The sequence below is a fragment of the Pararge aegeria genome, chromosome 1 (genome assembly GCF_905163445.1).
Source record: "Pararge aegeria chromosome 1, ilParAegt1.1, whole genome shotgun sequence".
NCBI classification, from domain to species: domain Eukaryota; kingdom Metazoa; phylum Arthropoda; class Insecta; order Lepidoptera; family Nymphalidae; genus Pararge; species Pararge aegeria.
In genome coordinates, this window is record NC_053180.1 from 19,022,500 (window position 1) to 19,049,584 (window position 27,085).

Sequence of the window (27,085 nt, forward strand, 5' to 3'; positions counted from 1 at the left end):
ACTCTCCTATATAGAGTCGATAGAGCACACAAAGGGAGCTAACATCTCTTCGTTGCCCAGGGCATCCAAAATGCAAGTCAATAATTTGGTTATTGTTATATTAATACTTATTATCATCAATCATGTCAGATGCGCATATAAACGGATTACGGTGGTTCGTATAAATTTATTGAAATAGAGCTGAATGTAGCTAAAGACAAGTTTATTCAGTACATACATCATGTAGATTGAAATTAATAGGCTTCACGTCACGCGCAGGTATTTAGGCAGAGCTGCAGTTGACGGCTTTACTATTGTAGCTATATTTTGTTATATCTGCCTACTGCCTATGACGTGCCTTATGCCTAATTAGAGTAGTTCCGTTTCGACAACCTATCTATACAAATCATATCATTAACATCGTCATGTCAACCCATTACCGGCCCACTACTGGGCACGGGTCTCATCCCACAATGAGAAGGGGTTAAGGCCGTAGTCCACCACGCTGGCCTAGTGCGTATTGGTGGACTTCAGACACCTTTGAGAACATTATGGAGAACTCTCAAGTAAACAGCTTTCCTACACCGTTAAAGCTAGTGATATATATATTTTTTTAATAATAATAGTATCTTGATTTAGCTCACGAAGTTACCGCCATGTGGCATGAGTCCGCTGAATCCATCCTTATAGTAATATCTGCGATGGTTTAATCCCAGTTAGCCTAGCACACCATCTAAGGTGACTGGGGTTCCGTGGCAGCTCACTGGCAGCCAAGATGCAGAACGTGGTGTTGCTGAACTCGGCTAGGATAGTCCGCCGCTTTCTTAGCCTGTCCCCCGACCCCCGGCCATCTGGTCTCCCCTTGCCGGGGTGTAATCCTCCACCCGGTGCAAATATATATTTGTGTAAAGTATATTAACTACCAATATTAATCTCTACGTATCTTTCCACAATATTAAACATTGTCTATGAACTGAAAAAAAAAGTTATTTTTTTTCATTCATCGCCACTCGATAAAGGTTCTAGATAAGGTAATTGAAGATCACATAACAACTATAAGGAGTCGAGAATATAAATAACTCTTAGTGAACTCCAATCTCAAAACTGCTGTGTTTCTTGCCGGCTTTTCTCAGTGGAATATGCCTTCCGAACCGGTGGTAGAGTCACTGCAAACAGACTGACTTGCCGTTTCAAAAGTGCTTATAAGCTAGGCCTACTTTAAATAAATGAAATTTGAATTTGAAATAGTCTTGGCGAGTGATGCAACGCGCTAGGTCGTAGAATAGCACTACTTATTAGAAGTTGTACGTAGAAGTGGAGTACAGAATGCTATGTACGAATATACTTGTCGCTCTGTCTTTCTTTTGGGTGCGATTTAGTAGGTTAGTATGACCTACACGCAATCACATACGAGACCAACTTTACTATATTTTATAGTTATAATTAACGAACCAAAAAAAGTGAATAAGTGCGTAAGTGTGATAGTGGAAAACCGCCTATAAACAGAGCATCACTTCGCAGGACATGTCAAAGTCAAAGTCAAAGTCAAGAATACATCGTGCCACCCTGTGTCTATCAACCTGAGGCGTAGTTATTCAGCCTCGTATGCCTGTGAATATATAGCAAAAGTCCAGCCTTATCGGGATTTGAACCCGCATCTTCCCAGCTAACGAGGCTTTAATCGGCTATTGATGTTTAGGTAGGATTTTCCGAGTCTTTCCATCAAACGACCATAAAACCGCTCAAAATGTATCACTATTATCTTTAATGTCTTTCGCTGCATGTTAAAATTATTTTAATAGATCATAAAATACATTTTAAATGTGTAAATTTATAATAGGAACTAAGTAGATAGGTTTTTTTTAACTACTCTAAAATAAAAAGGAAATTAATGTTTGTTTGTTTATACAAAAAAATCTTAGACTACTAAACCGATTGTAAGAGTTATTTCACTATTATAAGTAACATAGGCTTTATTTTAAATAACTATTTCAGCCTGAAATAATAGTATAGCTTTTCAAGTATTTAGCGTTAACTAGCGGTGGCCGAAGCCTCCCACCAGACCAAATCAGTAGGGCTAGCATGCGCGCAACGAGAGATTTATGTCTACCCATTATCTTGGCAATCTCTATACAACGATTACGATTAACGGGTAAAGATTATTATCTCGTGGCGCATTTAGTGGCCATAAATACTTAACAATTTTGGAGAATGTTTGCCGAAATGATACCAGGATATCATAAACCGTAGACCAACAAGTCAGTAGAATTTATATCAACGTAATGCAAAAAAAAACTGAGCTGAGCGTTTATACAATTTGGTAGACTCCCCGATCTCCAATGACCAATCTCTATAGATACTGGCGATGCTTAAATTCTATCTATATCTAATCAATGGTTAACACCTGTTCATTGTATATTTGACCTTCGCATCAAAATAGCACCGCTACCGCGTATCGATTTAGCTTCGGTTAGGTATACTCGTAAGAGTGTTATATGATTAACTCGTTAAAAAGTTACGCGAGTTGGTACTTTATGAAAATGGAATGACACGTTACTATCATTGCGGGTGATACGTCGAGTTGCCAGCCCTATTTTAACAATAATTGTCTAAAATGATAATGAAACTAAAATGAGAAGGTACCACTGTGATTAGAATAGGTAGAGTCATTTATCAGATCTTTTTTTTTTTTCTTGATTGCACAATCATAAATCGGCTTACAAAAGGAGTATATAATGTTAAAGAATTTTCTTTCAGCCAGCCTTCGCTAGTGCGTGAAAAACGAGTGACTACTTTCCGACTACATTTTTTCGGGACATCAGTAGAACATCGCTATCGCTGAAATCAAATCAAAACAAAAACGAATCGAAATCAATTGTTATTTTGGTACTCTGACAAGACACGTTTTTGGTTTTTGCAAAAAATGACAAGGTTATTGAACTATTTATTTTATAAATATTATGTTGAAAAGGTTATCATGAATCTGGTAAAATACCGAATTCAATTATTTTACTGTATTATTTAATAAGATTATTTACATATCCCGAAATATACCGCAACAAAATGTAGTCGTTTTGTCTGTTTTTTTATTTAAACAAATGTCTAACAAATTTTGGCCCAACCCGGAGATTGAACCCAGTACCCGTGAAATGTCAAATTCAAAAATCCCGTGAATAGTCTGTAAGAGTGGAAACAATTTCATCAAACTTGAGACGACATCCGTCAATTCTGTGAATAACGGGTTGCAATGTTATTGCAAACTTGTTGTGTTTACAAAAAAAAAAAACAAAATTACAGCAATTATTTTTTATTTACTATAATATAACAAGTTTAACAATGTATAAAACAGAAAGTGTCACGTGAAAAGATACATTATTAATTATAAAATATTCATTTACTTACGTAAGTAAAAGCATTTCTGTAGCTTGTTAGTAGAAGCTTTTTAATTGGGCATTATGACAAGGCAAAAAAACAGCAAGTCTAATTGGATCTTTTGTAGAGATTTCCACACTCCACTATCTCTCTATTGATGATAGCCTAGTGATTTTGTGACAGAGCTCGTCCTAACGTTTTGAAAATAACGCGAAGGAACGTGGAAATTATCTTTTTATGTCAATCTACTCGTGTTTAGAAAGTTAGACAGTTTTATAGGCACGTTATCTAGAAATATGCATGCACTTCTTTTTGGCATACTACGTAAATGCAATGGCAAATGGTTTTGAGTGCTCTTAGCACAGAATAAGAAACACGCAGAACCCTCATTCAGCCATTATTGCATGCAGTGCAGTGTGTCCAAAAGCAGTGAAAACGCCTCGCGCACATCTCACTTCACACCCGCGGAATGTTGCTAGCTCACAAAGTTTCCCATCTTCCCTATTTTATGGTAAACGTTTAGAACATTAGAGGTAAAATAATTACTGTCAACTGCTAAATGAAATGAAGTAACTAACCGCCTGTTACTACTAAAGTTTACAAGGTTTCTGCAAAATTCAAAATTCATTTATTTCAAGTAGGCCCAGTTTATAAGCACTTTTGAAACGTCAAGTCAGTCTGTTTGTAGTGACTACCACCGGGTCGGAAGGCAGGTTCCACCGAGAAGAGCCGGCAAGAATCTCAGCAGATTGTTCTTATTCAACATCATTTTACAGTTTACATGCTTAAAATTTTCTATCTTGTGAGAGATGAGAGCGGAGACTGCTTCCAAGCAACCTTGTCGTTACGAAATTCATTAATCGTATAGTAACCACGTTTTATTAAATGTGTTTTAACACATTGTTTAAACTTACGCATTGGCAGTTCCAAAATTACCTTGGGAATCATATTATACAAGCATATACTCAATCCCACAAATGACTTCTGCACCTTGTGCGTTCTTAATTCTGGGGCCCTTAGCATAACTCTCAGTCCCGTGTTATTAAACCAACGTAGAGCTGAGAGCAGGTTCTCATGCATCAGTTAATCTATGATTAAGATCGCACTCGAAAATCTCTTTCCCAAGTCTCGAGACTTGGAGTAACGTTGTTGATCCTTACACTGCATTACGGTTTGATATTAGAAACAATTTTATTTCTAAAGGTGCTGGATTATATCACTCAATATAGTTAGTTGCAGGAAAATATGTGTTATTCAAAACATTCGTCAAAGATTTATTCCGCAATAAATTATGTGAATGACTTCCGTGATAAAAATACGTTACGAATTTACATTAAGGCGCCGTCACATTATGTTTTTGTTCACTTTGAAAGTATCGTATGAATAATATATTCTTACATCATTCTCTTCGCAAATTGAATTTGTTTGATGTACGTAAGTCAAGATATTTTCACATCAAATTTATCTCAAACATTTGCAAGAATATTAGACGTGCCGCTGAGCGATTAAGCGTTCCGATACGATTTCGCGTAGGAATCAATTAGGAGCATGGGTTTTTTGTAACTGCCATACCCAAACAGGTGAGCCAGGTGACATTGCAGTCGATTGTAGTGGAATAAAAAAAACCATATGCAAAGATTTTTTGTTTCTAGATAACAGGAAAACATACTGCCAAAAGAGCCTAAAGCTTTAAAAAAGTTGACGCAGAATGACGAAGGATTTGCGTATTTTCTAGTTATCACCATCTCCAATAGTACACAAATCGTTGAAGTAAATTGACAGGTCTAAAAGTAAAGCTATCCTTTTGTTTAGGAAGCAATGTAAAAAGGATAGTCCTAATGTAAAATCAGTCAATTTAGTTTCGTTTATAAATTTGTGGGAAACAGAAAAAGAAAGAAAAAGATCTTTGTTAATTGATTATGCAACACATTACAATTTACATCACCTTAGGTGCTAATCCGGGTACATAAGGAAGCACCACTGTAACGCTTGTTATATTATGTGGCAGTAGCCGTAGTAGAAGGTTCCAGCTAAGCATTGTGCCAAGCCTAAAAGCATGCAGCGCTAATTTTCAAATGGAATCTAGTCTAGGTGACGCCACGGAAATACTTCGTATCCTCCCACACGGGGGCCTCTTCTGGGAAGGGGTTAAGGCCGTAGTCCACCACGCTGGCCTAGTGAGGATTGGTGGACTTCACACGCCTTTGAGAACAATATGTAGAACTCTCAGGCATGCAAGTTTCCTGATGATGTTTTCCTTCACCGTTGAAGCAAGTGATATTTTAATTACTTAGAACGCACATAAGATAGAAAAGTTAGAGGTGCGTTCTGGGATTCGAACTCGGCCCCCCGGAAAGAAAGTCGAGCTTCTGCCCAATGCACTATCACCGCTTCAGTATTCGCTTTCGGAAATACTTATTACATGATAATATACAGAATAATCTAGTATTAAGTCATCCATCGATCGACAATAATTATAAATTTGCTGCTAATCGTCAAAATGTATCGATGAAAATAAGTCTATTAGTATCTAGTAACGATTTTTATTAGTTTCCTATTGAGAGGCTCAATGTCAACAAAAAGCAATATATCGATGGAATATACTTTTGAAAGTTAGAATATATATATAACCAATGCTTTCAAACTTTCTATCTTATTTATTAAAAATAAACTATAACCGATCACATTCTTTAAGACATAACTGGTTATATTTCGAAAATACTTCTATCCCATTTAACACTTCCAGAAAGATACCTAAAACGTTAAATTCTATTTTACAGAAGTGCCAGATAGAGCGTACCTACTTCACACCTCCCTACTTATTAAAATTTGTGTTTAGTTCTACGTTATAGGACAAAAATAGATGATCAGAGTGTTGCTACGCCCTTAACTTAATCTTTAGTTCAATTCCCCAAGACAGTCATTGAAAGGTCAAAGTTTCCAGTATGTGTTCAATTTATTTAAGCAAAATAGAGATTGTTCTTCGCGCTCATGACAGTCGTTTTAAGAAACTATAAAATAAAATATTCTTAGACTCGTAGATACGTTGCTAAACTGTTCAATAAATGAGATTGAAAAGTTAAAGAACGCTTCAAATCGAAAGAATTGAATATAATTGAACATGTGCATGACAGTAATACTAATAAAACAAGACATAATTATAAATCAACTTATTTAAAAACTTATTTCTTAGAATCTGACTACTAAAATAAACTTTCACGTCCGATAAAATATTTGGAAAAATACATTCAATATTGCCTACATTGGAGATAATGAAACGAAACACCTAAATATCGGAAACCCGAATGTAGATGTCCTGTCATATTATTATGTAGATTTATGGCAAAAACATTATTTCATCTTACAATAGGCTTGCTAACACGAGTACATGAGAGCCCAATCCTTAACTCCAGACTGAATCCATGAGAAAAAACCATGACAAATACGAGGTAAATTCTAACTCTCAACGCAAAAAAGCGGTGTATTATAAGTATGACGTGCCTGTGTGTGTTTTGTGTGTGTGTGTGTGTGTCTGTTACGGATTACATAGTTTTTCAAAACTTTCTCAATATGGGGTATCAAATGAAAAGTCTTGCCTAGAATGCTATATATCAAGACAAATTTCAAATACAAGATGGCCGCCACTAAAAATGGCAAATTACAATTTTCTAACTTTTACAATTTTTTATTTACAATTTAATTACAATGTTTACAGCCAGAAAACATGTTTCAGAACTTTGCTGTCTTCCACTTGCATCAAATCAGAGCATAGTGTATACTCAGCCTAACCCCACTGGAATGCTTCGTTCCAATCGATTCGCATCTGTTCTAACTTTAGAACTAGTAAATGTTCAGGTGTTATACCTATGTTTTACTACCGGGCTAAATCCGACACTGAATTTGCCAGAAACTCGTATTATACTAGTTATTCATATATTTTGCATACTTTGCATGCATAGATCGCTAAACCAGTGAAGTCTGCTTTCCCGTGGGTTAAATCCAATCTTGACGATTGGGTGTGTGTTGTGAAAAGGAGCTAAGCAACAACGGGTCTGAACTCGTTTATTTATCAAGAACTTTTCGTCTATTTATCAAGATATTGGACACACAATCGATCGAAACCCTCAAACTTCAGAGTAGAAGAGACCGCCTTCATATTGTATTAAATCCGAAATATATCTATCTACACTTCTACGACCAGTATACCTCGTGGAACGTTTGTGTACTAAAACTGTGACGTGGAATTATTGCCTCATTCGTAGTCACTAACGCCTTATCTAAGGTATTCCAAGGCATACATAACTTTGACCAATAGTAATCACCTAAGAGTTGATACTCTTAGGTGATTACTATTGGTCAAGAGTTAAAAAAGGTGAAAAGTTATTTTCTAAACACATCGCCTACGCATTCGATTCAGGAAATACCTAGGTTTAGTGAAAACGGTTGTGAAAAGTGTTTCCATATTTGAATGACTACGATTGCAAGCGTGCTGTGCTAAGGATGCTTGGAAAAAATATTTTTTGCAAATGATTATGCTTACCATAAATATGTGTTTGCTAAGTTTTATTCGTGTAATTTGCCTCTGGCCATAAGAGAAAAAATATGGTCGTAGAATTAATATACCTTAACTGAATCCCTAAATATTTTCTATTACTCTAATATCATTTGGATAATAATAACAGTCCCAGTTTTTCAGCCTGACCTTATCTATCGATACAATCGGACTAAAGTCCGTGAACAGCACTTAGGTTCAGATCAGAGAGTGCTAGTACTATTTGCGCGGACTACTAATAACGGAAGCATTCGTTGTTTACAACCTGAAATACTTATGTCAAATATTGGTACTAACGCGAATCTTAACAAATATTTAAACAAAGTTTTATTTACAGGTAGAAATATTGTGACAAAGATAGCACCGTCTGATTTAGTTGAAAATGCTATTCGAAACCTGACAGTTTAGTTAAGAGATTTGCGAACAGCATAATTTGCACCAAAAACTGTCAAAAACTTAAAAACAAGAATCACGAGTCTTAAAACATAAACTCTCAGCCATGCTCAACGACGCACGCGTAAAAATACACATGTATAATATAAAGGGAGAAGTTAAAGAGCGCAAATAATGTATCTTTCCACTTACTTGACGTGTACCCGAAGTCATCTTCTTCTTCCGGGTCAGCTTCCTTTTCTTCTCTGCTTCTCTTGATAGCACCAGCAGACGCTCGATCAATCTAAGAAACAATTGAAAAATACGTTTCTTATAAATAAAGCCTTAAATTCTAGACCAATTCTTTTACCACATTATCAACTAAGTTTATCATATGCAAAATCAGCAATTGCTTAGATTATAAACTTGTAACCATTATAACAGACTCCACAACTGAGCCACGCATGAAACGAACCAACAAATAAATAAATGAAAGTTTATTAAAAGCTACTATGAATATTTTGAATGTGATTTATATATTTTGCTGTACTAAATTAAGGAATTGAATTTAAACAAATAAGTTGTTGATTATTTAATATTGTAAAAGAAAACAGTTTTTATAGACTCTCGTATCAATCGGTGTCCGGTAAAATCTTTAAAACTCACCTCAACCCCCTTATCCGAATAAGTTCTTCCTTGTAATTCTCGTTCATCTTCTTCATCGCTGCTCTCCGAATCCGAATACACAACTTTAGGTTTCGCCACTTCTCCATTCACTTTCCCTGTTTCATTGTCTTCTTTGTTATTTTCTTCATTTGTCGGTGATGCTTTTCCTTTCTCCTCTGGTTCTGTTACTGTTATCTGAGAAATAATTAGTATTCATAGGATACTTGTACTTTCTGAATAGTTTTTCTTAGTATCTATTATGTCTGTTTAATCTTCATCTAAATGTAAGTTTCTCAATAAAGTAATATCTTAATCTACATGCACAGCTATTTAAGCTGCGATACTGACTACTACACCACGCCAAAGTTTTGAGGCAGCGTCGTTGGATTCGCTCGATACGGTCTACTATTATATCAGTTTGTAGCATTTTAATGTCAGCCATTTTACCGTACCTTATATCGTTTTTGTTCTATATGAATCCTTTAACTTAAAAGAACCCACAAATATCGTAAAATATCAATGGACGATTCAAAAATTTGCCTTTGAATATGAAATTTACAATATTTTCGTTATACTTTTGACTACACCTTTGTAATTTACGTTGCATTTGTACATACCTTAATATCATGCTGTGGTGGTGATGGTGCTTGTGTCTTTTTGACAGGTCGAGGGGGAGATGTGGCTGGTGATGAAGCGTCTACATCTGAAGAGTCTGTGTTCTAAACAAGTATATATTCTTTAGATATAATTTATTTATTATTTACCTAGTAGCTTCTAGTTATGGTTGATAGAATAATGTTTACTTAACTACGCACGGATTAATTGCGAGGGGTTTACTGTTCCCTCCTTTATCTCTAAATCTTTTCAGGTAGGCATCGATAAAGTTTCCTATTTTATTCAAGGTATACCCACTGTCTGTAGACTTAACTGGTCTACGTAGGTACTTATTTGTATATCTGTATATGTTGTTCAATTTGAGAACAACTTTTTTTAAATGTTTATGGCTATTTGTGCTCCTAGTATAACGTGTATTTCCGTAAAGTAACACCTAAAACCGTTCCGTAAAGTAATCAGCATAACTTACCCAGGTCATAAGGCTCTGTACGGTTAATGTGACGGTTTCTTTGGCTGCTTTAATTAGTTCTACTGCTCGCTCATGTTGTGCAGTCCGTACACACACTCCATCTACTTCTAGTATTCTATCGCCAGTCTATACCGGAAGAAATGAAAAAACAGTTAGGATTATAAATAGGATCGATACATGCAATTACTTGTTGTTCTTTGAAGAGTTTCATACTTCATCTTCTAGAACCTTCTTGAGACTTTTATCTAATATACAAAGCCAATTTGAAACCGGGTAGGAGATCAGTCCATAAAAAGTATCACTTTTAATGAAATAAGGAAATAGTTTTAGTATATCATCGTATATTATATTTTAGTGCACAAAAAAGAAACATTAGATGTGAATTTTTGATAGTTTTTAATACAATTATTGATAATTTTTGTGTGGCAATAATAATCTGTGACCCCATTTGATCTTTGTAAACACTACTAAAGTTACAACATGGAAGGCATCGTATACCTTTAATGAACATTTTTTACGGTGACCTCTCAGAGAGTTTTCATGAGATTTGAGATCATAGAAAAAAATATGGATTTAAAGGTTCTTCTAATATTATGAATACTGTGATTGGTATCGTCAGAAATAGAAAGCAAGGACACAAAATATATAGATGGCTTTACCTTTAATTCACCACTAAGTGACGCCGGGCTGTTAGGTACCACGTTCTTAATAAAGATTCCAAAAATCGCTTTCTCGTCACCATTTTCGCCGTTTTGAGTAGCAATAATATCCACCTGTTAAACCGAAATTAACTCACATTAAACGATACTTCTTTGTGTGGAGGAATCCTCTTATAACATAAATTATCAAGTGACTTAAAAATTCGTAAAAGTTCTCAATTCGGTTGTATTTTCTTACGTTTAACTCAGATCTCTTAAATAACTTACTGATTTGGAAAATACTATTTTTGTTTTTAACGATATTATACTTCCGAAGTGGTATTAGAATATAAATATTTTGAATAAACTTAAAATTACTTCATATTTAGCGCATTTACATAGCGTTGGACAATTCATTTACAACAAGTAGGCATATTTTATAAGCAGTAGAAGTCCAGTCTGTCGATATGCAGTGTAGTGAATCTACTATCTATAAATCTCCCAAACTATGTGACCAAACAACATGCTGTGAAGAAAAGAAAACAACGGGGAAGAGCTGGCAACTTATTAAACGAATGATAGTCCTGAAGCAGATGAATTTCTTAGTGACAAGGTTGCCTGGAAACAAGCCACTCCGCTTTCATCTCACACAAGATTGAACAATGATGTTTAAATTGTAAAATGATGTTGGAAAAGAACAACTGCTGAGTTTCTTGCCAGCTTCTTCTCGGTCGAATCTGACTTCCGAACCGTTTGTAGAGTCACTACATACAGACATACTTGACTCGCTTATATTAGGTCTACTTGAAATAAATGAATTTTAAATTTGTATTTACACATTCCTACCTTCCCACCGACTATGCTGACCCCTAGTGGCGCTCCGGGTCGTCTCCGCAGCGTCACTCGTCGCGGGGGGCCCCATCTCTGAGCAGAGCCTCCGCCGCGACGCTCGGGGGCTGCTGTCTTCACCGTCATCGCTGGAATGGCGTGACTGTGGGAAAATATTGCATTTTAAGATAGTGTTGATCCTATTTTTGTCAATAGCTTTATCACATGCCGACGGAGTGCTCTTTCTTGCTAAGCTAACTGTCGACCTCACTATCTTAGCGGTGTCTTAAATGGTACTTCTATTGATGTGTAACCCATAATGGATAGATTAAACTTTTTTGTTTCCATAGCTCATATTTTGTAGCAACCATGCATTTTTTAAGGCACCGCTTCAGTTGATAGACTTGTGGTATATGGATTGATCTATGATAACTCTATGGTCCGGTACGATAATTAACACAATACCAGTTAAAATGCTAAATTATTTTAGGTGGTATTTTTACAAATTTAGAGGCAGTTTCAGGGGACAGAATGCGTGCAAGCGTGTTATCACCATAGTTGTGAACTTTTTGAATATTGAACATTTAACGAACGCGTGAGTGCAACGGTCAAGCGGCTGTCGCGGCGGTGACACGATTACTGTCGCGTCGCGTCGCCTAATTGCAGGCATACGCCTGTAGGGCTAATATGCACGCCAAAGGTAATATTGTTAATTGTATGACGGCCGACTGGCGCTGTGGGCAGCGACAGCGAGTTAGTTCGATTCCCACAACTGGAACATGTTCGTGTAATGAACATGAATGTTTTTCAGTGTCTGGGTGTTTATCTGTATATTATGATTTATGCATATCATTCAATAGTCATATTCATTAGTCATCTCAGTATCCATAACACAAACTACGCTAACCTTGGTGATGGATAGCGATGTGTTTATTGTCGTAGTATATTTATTTAAATTATTTAAAAAAAAATGTTTACTCATAGACATAAGATTTGAAAATGGTAGACATACGTACCTCTTGGTACGCATGTTAACTTTACTGGACACGTGACATAGCGTGACAGTGACGAGTGACGAGTTATCAACCTGAGACGATGTGATAAACTCATGGTAATGGACTGCCAACATATTTGCAACTGTCTAGACGCGATGTCTGCATATTTTACGAGGCAAGCATGTATTTTCTGATAAATTGTTTTGCGGTGCATGGGTAGGGACAACGTAATGTTCTCTATTTAAAGTTTGTATTTGAATTTAGATTTTATATTTGTTTTAACTTTAAGGTAACGTTTTGTTTGTTTTTTCAAGCTAATACGAGAGAGACACCTACGAAAAACCATCCATTAATAGTATCACCACAACAATATGAATTTTGAAGTCCAATAACCTTAGTTCGAAATTTGTTCAGTCACAATCGAGTATTTGTTTTCGCATATCAAACTCTATACTGCCAAATTAAAATTGGTCTTATTGAACTCCTCATAAAGAAGCAAATCGCCGCAAATCGCCTAGTTCTGATTTTTATTTCACAAATGTTCTGCAAAAAGCCCTAGCTGAAAAATTACACAAAAAATTTAAGCTTTAAAACAATAGGGATAAGATCCATTTTAATCTGATGTTCAAGTATTTCAATACTCGAAAACGATTGCGAGCGGGAAAATATTGTATTAAGTCTACAGGTAACAACCTAACCTATTGATTGAGTACATAATTTTTAATTACTCATGCGGGATAAGTAGTATCTTAGTACCCGCTGTTGCAGTTGAAAAAGAGCTGTTTGCCCATTTTAAAATGACGCGTGAGTTTTTTCGTAAATGAAACTGTTATTTGAGTGCGACAAGTTTACTTGGCGCACGCAAATTATACTTAACACACGCAAACTATCCTTGTCGCACGCAAAATGCCTGTAAAAACTGCTAAAATTAAAATAAATAACAAAAACAAAACACAATCTAACTGTCAATATAAAAGAAGTGAGGTTGACATTGCAAAGTTTATAGTTTTATTAATTAATTTGTATTTATTGTTTGAAGTATATTTGTTTTTTTTTTTAAACTTTTCATCCGTTTGTTGGGACTTGGGATATTGTGCCCACATATATCTCCACATTTGTAATAAAAAATAGTATCTGCAACCCGTGCGATGTTGTCGATTCGATCGACAACTTATCGCACTTGTTGCACAATATACTATTAAATCAGGAATTATTTCTGTTTAATACTGAGTGTCTTTTTTACTGTCGCACAACAGTCACGCAGGTAATATATCAAATGTCTTTTATTCATTACTAAAAAATAATAAGAAATACAATATTAATAAAAAAAAATGGTGTAAAAGAAGCATCCTGTGTAAAATGTCAGCGACGCGGTGCGACAGCGATTCAATTAATTGCGGTTGTTGCACGCAACGTTACTTTGAATATTACTTGAAGTAAGATGGCTTTTAAGGGCTGTAATAAAATATACTATGTATTAAAGTAATCTAAAACAAAATTGTCAGTCCATTTAATAGTATTGGCTTAAAGTCGCATTTACATTGTAAATGTGCGTGAAAAAAAGCTATTCTCATGGAAATATAACCGAAACACAATTTTTTTTTAATTTGTGTCTGTCTGCCAGTCTGTTAATCCAGGATTGTCACACTCATTGAATCAAGAACATACAGAATCCTCATTTAGCCATTATTGATTGCAATGTGTACAAAAACAGTGAAACCCCTCGCGCACGTCCCACTTTAATAATATTATTATTATTAATAATAATAATCATTTATTTCAGGCTTTACCCATACAATTTAAGATCAGTTACGACATAATGTTGAATGCAATTAAAATAAATACATGTCAATAATAAATAAAACTAAATTAAAAAAAAATTAAAAATAAAACTAAATTAAGACCGCGGAATGTTGCTAGCTCACAATCTTTTTCCAACTTTCAAAACATTAGACGTAAAATAATTACTGTCAACTTCTAAATAATATGAAGTGACTAACCACCTGTTCTAGAAACACTACAAAAGTGGACTGGTTTTGATGCTTCAATATTAGTCGTGTACACGGTTTCTGTGTGTTCTCAATTCTGTGGTAAAACTCATGGACTGTTTTTGGGGCACTGGAATTCGACCCTATTTTATTTTTTATTAAAATTGCCGCATACCATCCGGAAAAAGAAAAAAATATGTAAAAAAGCTACAGCCTTGACAAGGGTTATAATTATTGCCTCTTCAAAGGCTTCAATTGTAGCTAACGTAATAAGAAAATACATTGACTACATAGCCAAGACTCAGTTGTGTCGGGTGAGATATAGGTGTAGCTTAGCTAAAATATAGTTAGCTTAGTAGTAATAATATCGATAATAAGTTATAATAAAATAAAATCAAATGACCAATCTAATAAGAAAATACTACGACACAAATATATATATATATATATAACTGTGACAATATAAAGATATTAAGTAAAAAAAAAATTTCAAGAAAAACATGAAACTTATGCTAAGTTAATGCACGGTAATAAAAAATAACTCTGGTCAAGAAGACTTATCTGTATATTTTGTATAAAATAGAATTTAAAATCAATGTAAAATTTATATATTTGATGAGAAATAAATGGCTTTTTATTTTATTTATTTATTTATTAGTTTTGTCTGGTGGGAGGCTGCGGCCTGCTAAGCGATTAAACGTTCCGGTACGATGTCACATAGAAACCGATTATGATAGAAGTAGATTACAGTCAAGGGCTCACTTATAGTGAAATATAACAAAGATCGGTTTAGCTAAACAACATAGACCCAAGTCAGGCACCGAAAGTCTACATTTGAGAAGGTTTTCGCCCCCATCAATGAAACGACCATCTGATAATAATCGTTAACTAAATCCGCAACCATACATCGATGCAGCGTTGTGGCCCTCATTTCTAACGATGGCTATATTTTTGTTCTTAATTAGAGCGTTGACCCCGTTGCGTGTCCTTCAGTATCATGGTGCGTTATGAAACACCCTATATAAAGTGTAAGTAACGCGATGCGGCGGAATTTTAATATTTAGTTCCGATCATGCATTCCAGCATAAATTTTTAAATAGAAATTGTATTCGATTAGTTTCGTTTGTAACTGCAGTATAGCAAATAAAATAAATTTAAGTAATTACCTTAAGTTACTAGATTGTCCAGAGCAAACATGCGCGCAACGCGAGAGTTGTGTCTACCCAATATCTCGTCGATCCCATCTCGTCGTCCATAGAAAAAGTACAAGCAACCGTAAGAGATAATATTTATCTCGTGTTTATAATTCCCTACAGGTGGCGCTAAAAATGGTATATTACTGACCGAGACCGCAGGGACACCTACAATCTGGACGTCCTTGACTCGAATGGCGCAATGAGTTTATACAAATAGAATGCAAGAAATTTCTCCCCCCCGCCATCCTTGATGGAACTCTGACCTTGACATGTCTGGATATAAAGAACTCTCGAGAAGCATCTAATGACATAATACACACGCCTATAATTCTTCAGACACTCAATAGTTGTGCCTGTACCCTTACGTGCTGTCCACGGGGCAATAAATGCACGGGGAACACCGTAGTAGCATGAACCGCAGTAGGTATGCTCGGAATACTATACTCGTACCTTGTAATATTTCAACGATGGGGATGCCAGATAAAAGCTTGCCAGAAATTTAAGAACGATGTCAACGTTGACCTAGGTAGGGTACGTCTACCTTCTCTAAGGCTCGTAACTCGACTTAGGGTGACGTTTAGACAGTTTTGGTTTTTTGTCTAGGGTTTGGCCCGTGACCGTGAATCTACGTCAGAATAACGTCAGAAGTTGGGAATCTCATAGGAACGACGGTTCAGATTGAACGGAGATAGATATATATATACATAGGTACCTATATATCCTACCAATATTATAAATGTGAAGTGGGGATGTTTGATACTCAATCACGCAAAAACAGCTGAACGGATGTGGACGAAATTTGGCATGCATGTAGCCTTTGACATGGAAAAAAACATAGGCTACCTCGGAACCACTTAAGGAATCGGGATGAACCCGATTCCTTAAGGTTGTTTCCGAGGGAAAATTGAAAAGGGAGAGAATTTAAGCCGCGGGCAAACAGCTTTGAAATTTGTTATGCTATGTAAAAGGACATGTAAATTCTATACAGATCTCTCAAATAGTTCATTTGTTTGCAAAAAAATGTTAACGAGCGTAGTTTTAGACACAATTCTGAAGTCCGCGCAGACGAAGTCGCGGGTAGAAGCTAGTATCAAATAAATGTTAGTGTACGTGAAATAAATCAGTTTAAAACAATATTATAAGTAAATTCTTACCAATCGGCAAACACGACACGTTTCCTTGGCACCATATTTTGGCTGTAAATGCTTAAACGTGAGTTATATTGTCGGGTTTCCACTACGCTCCGACTGCGCCTGACCTCAAATCCATTGATGCTTAAGCCTATTAGCCAAAGCTAATTAAAACGGTAAGTTAATTATCCAGTTGCTTATAGTCGGCTGGCTGTCGTTCCAGTGCCACTGTGGTGGCTGATCGCAGGCTAATGAAGACTGGAGCACTTGGATCCACGTTAATGTGATGAGGATTAGCGGATTACTGCTAATACGAGACATGGACTCTAACAACGTATTAATAGATTTCACATTGGCATGATAAACTAACCTACTATCGTTACAAAGTATAGTCATACGGAGGTCCGATGAAGCTATCTAGATATTATAGAACAATCGTGCGCGAAGTGCGGAAAGGACCCAAACTAAAACCGCCTTAAAGTCCTTCTTCGCCCGGAAACAATTTCGCATCGATGTATAGACGGTGTCGGCTTTTACCTGTGAGATGGTGATAACAAAAATAAACCTGGCTAAGTTTTTGTGGGCTCTTCTTGGACCATGGAGCGCTTGGAGCCCTCCTAGCTTTAGTTTTAAGTTAACGAATGGAGTTATCACCATCACCTAACATAAGTGTTAGCATGATAAATGTATAAAAAGCTTTATAAGTGCCTGTGATAAAGTCTACATGAATAAAACATTTTTTTTATTTATTACAGAGTAAGTTCATAATCGTATTAGAAAGAGTAGAAGGCCCCGTAATGTTCAGAAATTATCAACCTCATCATTCTATATCTACTGAGCGCCAGAGTTATAGATGTGAGCGACTTTTTTTATTTGATCATAATTTATCACTTGACTAGCGACCCGCCCCGGCTTCGCACGGGTGCAATGCTGATACTAAATTAAATACACTACAGAAAAACTATGAACGTTGTATATAAAAACATAGCGGCCCGCTCCGACTTTGCACGGGCATAAAATATATATGCCTATGTCACTCAATGAAAACATGATTAAAATCGATCCAGTATTTTTGATTCATTCATTACTGCCCTTGGCCTGCACGCTTTAAATTTGGAGTAAAACAATTCCTCTTTCCCTATACTTACTATGAAGATTTCCTGCTATCTTTGGAATATCTAAATTCATACAATTTTTATTACATTACACATTTTTACTTATTTACTTTTTACATTTTTACCTAGGTATTTATTTTATTTTTACAACAATTAATATATTACAGGATGTCTTTATACACAACGTTCACAGCTTTCTTGTCATTAGACAATACAAACATGTTTTCTCTTGAGGTTACTCTTGAAAGAGCGACATACAGTTGGCCATGTGAAAAACAGTCAACGCTCAAATCTAAACCTGCAATGTTGAAGGTTTGACCTTGCGATTTATTAATGATCATTGCAAAAGATGTCTTTACCGAAAACGTCCAATTTAAACGTTTAAATTGGAAGGGAAAATCCGATGGTATCAGAGGGATTCGGGGAATCAATACATCTTCTCCGGTACCACATCCTGTGAGTATTGTGCACTCTATTATGAAAGTTTTCAGTGATTTTATCAGCAAACGCGTGCCATTGCAAAGTTTAGGTGGATTCAGGTTTCTTAATAAAATAACAGGACAACCTACTTTCAACACCATTTTGTGAGGAGGGAGTCCAGACGGGTTCAAAGAGTTTAGAAACTCTGTAGGAAAATGAACAGCTTCTTCCAAATCGAGAACAGTAGCCACCGAGTAGTATATTTTCGTCGGCGCATCAATCTTTGAAAGAATCAAGTTATTTACCTTATCTACTTGTTCATTAGTTAATGACAGAATCGCTCTTTCTTTAAACCAAGATATTGTCTTGTAACTTATGTCATCAATGTCAGGATAGACTTTGTTGACTAACTCTTGGATGTTGTCTATCAAAACACAAAGGTTTTCAAGGTTAATCCTTCCCTCACTTTGTGTTAATTCTCTATTGAAGATTCTGTTTCTCTCTCAACTCTATATCTATCCCTAAGCTGACTGAGTCGAGCTTCACGTTCTGTTGACGATTCTTCATCTCTTTGTGAACGTACTCTTCTAGCATTCACTGAACTACAACCTATGTTCGAACGACGACGTCTTCCAGACATGACTTTATAATTTCAGAACAAAATTGACTCAGTGCTAGACTTATGTATGATTACCTACTTAATTTGATAAGGATTAATGCCGTATTGCTTAAAATAGCTTCGTAAATAAGCCACTTTTTCACGTAAAAAGTAAACAATAAAAATGGTTAATGTGGGTTATCCCTAAAATATAAACATATACCATCGCGGACTTTTTTGTAGACCTTTTTATGGTGTACAATACTGTAGTACATTAATTTGATCTAACTCGTAGGGTTTAGGCAGCGTTATTGCTAAATTGCTAAATAAGCCCAAAAAAATAGGTTAATTTACGACATCACGTTAGAAACCTCTAAAATTAGCAATGTTGCCTTAGTATATTATGCATGTTTTATACATATAAACCTTCCTCTTGAATCACTCTATCTATTGGAAAAAACCGCATCAAAATCCGTTGCGTAGTTTTAAAGATTTAAGCGCACATAGGGATATAGGGACAGAAAAGGCGACTGTGTTTTATACTATGTAGTGATAACAATCTCACCAGCTGGTAACTGATGTTGAGTGTTAGGAGTATGGCAGTGTTTATTTATTGATTTGATTTATTTATTTATTCATTGTTATAAGGTACACAAAACAGTTATTAACTAACGGTAGATCTAAATATAAAAACAAGTTTTGTTCTAAGCTAGAACCCAAAGTGTGTACACTACTTGGAATTAAATTAAACAAAAAGTAAAAATAAAATTAAAGTTGAAACAAAAGTTAAACATTAAAAAAATAATATAAATAATTTATAATGCTTAAAGTTGTTTGGAATAGTGGTTAATAATTTGAATTATTAAAATTTTTATCCTTTTGTTAAAAATTATGTTAAGCTAATACCGTATCGATTTCTACAAATTATAGTTACATCACGTTACGCAAGTTAATATTCTTCTACGATTATTATCGCATGTTTTGACAACAGGTTAACGTGCTTTCTGTGGCTCGCGGTTTGATAGTCCAAACTGATGATAATAGATGATGCAATATACTATGTTAGCGGGTTATTCTGTTAGCTTGGAACGTTAAATTCGCTTGGTGGCACGCCATTGTCTAGTAACAAGCCACGGCCATAGCCTTTCACCAGACCAGACAGACAACATGTAACAATTAAACATTCCCTATTTTCTTTAGCCGGGGTTAAACCCGGGACCTCCCACTTGTACGACCACAGCGTTCACCACTGCTCCAGGGAGGTCTTCAAAAAAAAAAAATAGGAATATATAGCCACAAATATTAAGAGCGATTCCCGGAATAGTACTAGGGTATCATAAACCATAGGCAGTTGATGTACTCGTTATATTAATGAAATGAAATAAAAACCCTCATCCTAAAATAACCCATATGATCAGCACTAAAGTGACACGTTCACACAACAGACAGAAAATCGCTCAACCCTATCCCCCATTTTGCGTCAAGCGTTATAAATAATTGCCTCAAACAATTGTTTTGCAACAAAATAGTTTTCAATTATTTCCACCACAGAAGAAAACATCCAGTAACAATGTCCATTACAACAAAGCCGTCAGTAACAATGACGTCACTAACAATGACGTCAGCAACAAAGCTGTCAGCGGCAATGCTGAATCCTTGGAAACTGCTCCGAATTGAAAACGTTAAACTTATTCTCTCCATGTATCCAACCGTTCGTGTCCCAATAGTACATTTTGGGAAGATTGTGAGAGATTTTTTTTTTTTTTTATTCCACTGGGTGAAGCGGTGCCCCGCGGACGTCGACTTTACTTTCGGGGGGCCGAGTTCGAATCCCAGCAGTCACTTCTAAATTTTTTCAATTAGTAAACGCACTTTACCGTTTAAAATAATTAAAATATCACTAGCTTCAATGGATATTTGATAAAGGAAAACCTTTAGTCCCTAGGTTATGGTGAACTTTATAACAAGTTCAATAGACATGCATTGTGGTTCTCTGGCCGTATTCCGGAGATCAATCGAATTAGCTTTAAGTAAAGTATAATAATTTAATAATTTTTTTCCTTCCTACACTGCATACACTTACATCTTGCTTGTGTAGTTGTAAGCTAGCTTAACACTATTTATTGCAGGTGTTTACCTGTAAGTAGATTTACATTTTGTCTTCATACAGTATAAGGTAGTTTAAATTAATAAATATAAATAAATAATAAATATACTACGACAAACACACATCGCCATCCAGCCCCAAAGTAAGCGTAGCTTATGTTATGGGTACTACGATGACTGATGAATATTATTATGAACATTATACATAAATACTTAGAATATAAATATAAACACCCAGACACCGAAAAACATTCATGCTCATCACACTAACATTTTCCAGTTGTGGGAATCGAACCCACGGCCTTGGACTCAGAAAACAGGGTCGCTGCAAACTGCGCCAATCGGCCGTCAATTGTTCTTTTGAAATGTTCAGCTGTTTGTAAACCAAATAAAAAAAAAAAAAAAAAACTTCGTGAGGAAACGTACATGCCAGTACTCTATAATGTTCTCAAAGGTTTGTTGAGTCCTACTGGAATACGGCCTAAACCCTTTGTGGGAGGAGACCCGTGCCCTGTAGTGGACCGGTAATGGGTTGATATGATGATGATGATTGATCCGAGTAAGTGGCTCTGTTACTGGCACATTATAGACAAATTTAGCTGATAAGTGCCCTGCTTTACCACTCTACATGTGATGTACCAAACTTAGGTATAGTTCACGTTTTGATATTAAAAACCTTTGAGATATTCAATGTGAAAATTTCTTATTACTCAGCAGAGTTTGTTGAAGCAAGTGATATTTTAACTTCTTAAAACGCACATAACTAAAAGAAGTTTATTTATTTGTCAACAACAACATAACTTATTGACTGATTCGAACTCGGCCCCCCAAAATTTAAGCCGAAGTCCTAACCAATTTGCTATGACCGCCTCCGTATCAATCATGCGCCCCTGGAAATAACTCCAAATTGAAAACGTGAAACACACGATGCATCCAAGCGTTCACGCCCCAATAGTACAATTGGATACATTCTGGTACAATCACGAGGGAAAGTTGAAAAACATGTTTTTTTACGTCCAGAAGACAAAAGAACACAATAAGCTCAAGATAGAAGTGAATTTGGTTCTTTTTCAAGATATTCGCTAAACAACAATCGAGGTATTTATATAAAATCGAAACTTTATGTATTTAAATGAGCCTATAGATTCAATACAAATAGGTTTTTAATTTATTAGAACAATCACTGCTATATCTGCAATGCATTAAAAATAAACGTTTCGTATATATGTATATATTTCGTATTCGTATTTAATACACGTTTTCGACGACATGTTCCCTACTAACTGATCTATGTGCATAGAAACTCTGTATAAGCAACAGTGAGTTTCTTTCTAGTGTCAGAATTGTCTATGTATTTGGTACGCACTTTATATGAATAATATATACTTTTAAAAAAACTTTAACAGGTCGAGTCTGTACATTGAAGATATTATAAAAAAATTTTGGAGGTCACTATAATTGATACCGAAGCAAAAATTTAAATTTTTTTAATTTTTTGTCTGTCTGTCAGTCTGTCTGTATCAGGCAGCGCATCACGCTAATTAATGAATTGTAATGAAATTTTGCACGATTTGAGTTTATACTACGAATTACGATGTAGAACATAGGATACATTTTATCCCAAAATCCAACTCCTTTAGAAAAGGTCATGAAAGTGTTTAAAGACCATCCACCAAAGATCAAATGTTAACCGATTAAAATTTTTTTTTTGTAACAAATATTTACTTGCGCAATTTGTTGGAATATTATATGTACCTACTTAATATCATAGGTTTGTATATTTGGCAGTCGAGTAAGTTTGAAAAACTTTACGTTTGGTACTTATCTGATTTATTGAGGTATTGACACCTACGTCAATAAAGCAGATAAGTCAGTTTTTATTATTACCTTATTTAAGTTTTTTTTTTGAACTGGTATATAAATGATAATGCTGTAAACACCTATAATTGATTGTTGTATTGGCACTACACCTGCGCTGCGTAGGGTATAACTCTTTGCAAGTTATGAGGAAACTCGAGCAGATTATAACGATGCTTACATTTTTTCGCGGCGGTGTAACGGCTTAGGAAATGCAAGCTGTTAGTAGTACCGCGCGCACAGTGCTCGCTCGCTAATACCTCGCAGACTGTGCGATCAATGCTGTCCTAGAGGCTAAACCTGATCTCGTTTTGTATGCTTGAATGGATGAAGATCATGCGCGAGTGTCTGGAGTTTTGTTAGAAGTCTGTATATAGGTATTTTTGTAAGGAGTTCCCCAATCCACGGTCCTGAGCCGGTAGCCTCCAGCGGCTCTCAGCGACTCGCCTAATATCCTCGGTCCACCTCGTTGCAGGCTGACCTGCGGGGTCACCATTCCAGCACCTTAGAACCCCAACATCCATCGCTTCAGCTACGTGCCCTGCCCATTGCCACTTCAGCTTCGCGATTCGTTAACTATGTCGGTACCTCTAGTTCTTCTACGGATCTATTCATTTGATAAATATAAATAAATAAATCTACGAAGGGAATACACACATCGCCATCTAGCCCCAAAGTAAGCGTAGCTTGTGTTTGGGTACCTAATAAGATGACTGATGAACATTTTTATGAATAACATACATAAATACTTAAAATATACATATAATATAAACACACCCAGGCACTGAAAAACATTCATTCTCATCACACAGACATTTTCCATTAGTGGGAATTGAACCCTCGGCCTTGGGCTCAGAAAGCAGGATCTGCGTAAACTGCGCCAATCGGCCAATCACGTAGAAATGCTCCTAGCATAGCGCTCTCCATCGCCCGCAGAGTTCCAACCTGGCTGTATATTATTATACGATATAAATATGACCAGCACTTGTCCGAGACAGAGTACAGGACACAAACGTTGCAATCACTTAGCACCGCGCGGTCGAGCGAGCGCGCCTATTGTGTTTGTAGAGTAGGTGTGAGACATCGGCCACTATTCTTGAACGATGCGCTAAGAATATTGGTAACTAGCTTTTTCAAGCGTTATCTTCACTTAATAGGGTCCTTGATGCGGTGATAGCAAGGTTGAGAGCCGAGTTCGAATCCGAGCACGCACCTCTAACTTTTCTAAGTTATGTGCGTTTTAAGCAATTAGAATACCACTTGCTTCAACTGTGAAGGAAAACATCGCGAGGAAAACTGCATGACAGAGATCTTCATAATTTTCTCAAAGGTGTGTGAAATCCACCAATCTGCACTGGGTCAGCGTGTTGGACTACGGCCTTAACCCCTCCTCATTGTTGGAGGAGACCCGTGCTCTGTAGTGGGCCGGTATTGGCTTAATATTATGAGTAGGGACTAGGGTCCTAGTTTTTCGGGCACCTCCTGAACGTTTAAGTGTTTGGGTCGGGAGTATAAGAGCGTACCGCAACGACTAGGGTGATCTAAGGTCTGGCAGCTCTCTCCACAGATTTATGTGGAAAACTGTTTTAAGCTTTTATCTATAAAAGGAAGGGCGATCAAAGTATCCCAGGAAAATTAAATAACATCTAAAAAGATTAACGTTGCTATCTCGATTGCGAGATGCGAAATCTAACATTATACAAATTAGTGTGCTCGACTTAGCGTGTAATATCGCCGGTTCAATGCGCCGGCTCTCAGTAATCTCGCCGGATGCACAATTCTGATCTGAGTCTCTCGCGCCCGGCACTATCAAAGTTTGCTCGTTATGATTTATGAGTTCATTGAAGATATCATTTGTTAGTTTAATTGACTTGTTTTACATAAAACAAGTTATCGAAGATAGGATTGTCAAAGACTTTACGGTAAAATAGTAAGTCTGAAAATATTATTGTTCTGTATTGGTATGGTTTTAAATGTCTTTTTGTGTAATAAAGTATGTCTATGTTTATGTCATCGTTTTGAATTTTTTAAATTAGGTCAAATGAAATGAAATTAATTTTATTCGCTGTGCTGTAGTGTACAACAAGAACATTCATTATACATGTGTATAAAATCGTAATTGCTCAGTATGCATTGAAAGGTAACCTAATTAAATTATACTTACTGGTAATGTCAATGTAATAATAGTAATATCTGTTCTTATAATAAAACTGTAACTGGAAGATTTCTGTACATTCAACATATTTTTAAAATTTCAATCGGGGGATTATCTATACTGAGTCCAAAACAGACTTTTATTTAATTTTTGTCTGTCTGTCTGTCCGGGCAACACGTGAAAACTACTTAACGGATTTAAATAAAATTTGGTATAGTGGTAGCTGGTATTCCGGGTAAATATATAGGACACTTTTTATCCCGATAAACAATAAGTTTCCTCCGGGAAACGGGATGAAATTTTTTATCAACTTTACTTAATAGTTCCGTTAAATTTGAACCGATTTCAATAACTATTTTTTTATTTGAAAGTTTATACTATCAAACATGTATTGTCTAATTTTAATGAGGATCTGATAAATATTGTTGGAGATAAAGGACACAACTCTTCGCATATACCAGCAAGTCCCAAGGCATATGGTACAATGTTCGAATGGCGTCTTTCTAATATTATAAATGCGAAAGTTTGTGCGGATGGATGTATGGATGGATGCTTTTAGTGTTTATTTTACTATGGTTTTCTGTTAATTGGCTGAAATATTACGTTAAATAATATTTTTTCCAAAGATGTCATACCGACTTAGAGTTTTACTGGCGTACGCCGCGACAATGATTGATGATACATTAAAATAATGTGCTACAGGTTTAGAGTAATCATGATTATCTACAAAAGAATCCGCGAGGCTATATGTCTTACTATTATGGTTAAGTCACAATAACTGCTTTTTCTATAATTTTTCGATCAAAACACGGGTATAGGAATTCGTAAGACGTTGACATTCCTATCATGATATTAATACTTATCCAAATATTTTTATAAATATTTATTTGTTATATACCTGCAAATTCCTTTTTAAATTATTCAAATAAAACCTATCGCTAAGAAGTTGCGACGGGTATCTAAAAGCAAAAAGCGGAAGGCGGAAGCGCAGGAGCAGAAAAATGCAGCGGGCCGCCCGGCCGCTTATAACATAGTTTAGAAATAAAACTGGACCTGGTAGGTAGCGCTGCCATTAGTTTATTTATTTATTTATTTTTATTTATACACTTTATTTGTAAACCACAAATAGTAAAAAAAAAAACAATGGACACAACAAAAATAAACTTAAAAAGTAGGATACAAAGGTTTCTAGGTTTTTATAAGATATTAAAACCTCTAATAAACGATTTGGTGCAGACGAAGTTTCGCGGGTCAGCTAGTCAAATAATAATCTTAATATATATAAATCTCCTGTCACGATGTTTGTCCGCGATGGACTCCTAAACTACTTAACCGATTTTAAATTAAATTGGCACACCGTGAGCAGTCTGGTCCAACTTAAGAGATAGGATAGCTTAGATCTTTAATTATAGTCGCAATTTTATTTTATTGCAAATTATTTGTCTTTAATTAATTGACAGTCACATGTTATACATATATATACTACTATACTCATTTAAGGCTTAACGATACTGAATACTTTAAAAACAAAATCAAACGCAGACGAAGTCGCGGGCAATAGCTAGTAATATATATATTTAATTCAGTGTCATTCAGTGACATTGTATAGAAACATTTTGTGCACAGCCAATGCGCCAGATTGTTCTTAAACAAACACGTAGGTTAATTTCTTAGAGCTGCATCTAATATATTGTAGATTTTAACGCACATAGCAAAGGGGGATTTTAAAATATTCCATATGGTGTTTCCAAACTAAAGGCAATCTTAGGAAATAGAGTGAGACAGAAATAAGCTTTACTAAATACTCTAAAGAACCAACAAAACTAAACGATAAGGCTGATGAATAATAGCAGTGGGGTGCATAGAGGGTATGCATAGGGTATATGCAGATGATATAAAATGAACAAAATCTCCAGTACGAGTTATAAATACATAAGGGTAGGCATTTTATAACTCTTACAATGCCTATCCTTAAGTTTTCTATAACTAGTACTGGAGATTTTCTTCATTTTATATCATCTGCATACCCCGTGC

At 35.7% G+C, this 27,085-nt stretch overlaps 1 protein-coding gene across 1 annotated transcript in view; it reads right to left on the minus strand.

Moving 5' to 3' along the window:
- LOC120626564 (inaD-like protein) overlaps positions 1–27,085 on the minus strand; it is a 232,822-nt gene that overhangs the window by 85,270 nt on the left and 120,467 nt on the right. The window contains exons 19-24 of the mRNA XM_039894120.1: positions 11,510–11,654; positions 10,685–10,798; positions 10,026–10,151; positions 9,559–9,660; positions 8,942–9,136; positions 8,489–8,579 (exon numbers count right to left, since the gene is read on the minus strand). Of these exons, the coding sequence (XP_039750054.1) occupies positions 8,489–8,579; positions 8,942–9,136; positions 9,559–9,660; positions 10,026–10,151; positions 10,685–10,798; positions 11,510–11,654 (773 nt within the window). The remainder of the gene's footprint in view (positions 1–8,488; positions 8,580–8,941; positions 9,137–9,558; positions 9,661–10,025; positions 10,152–10,684; positions 10,799–11,509; positions 11,655–27,085) is intronic.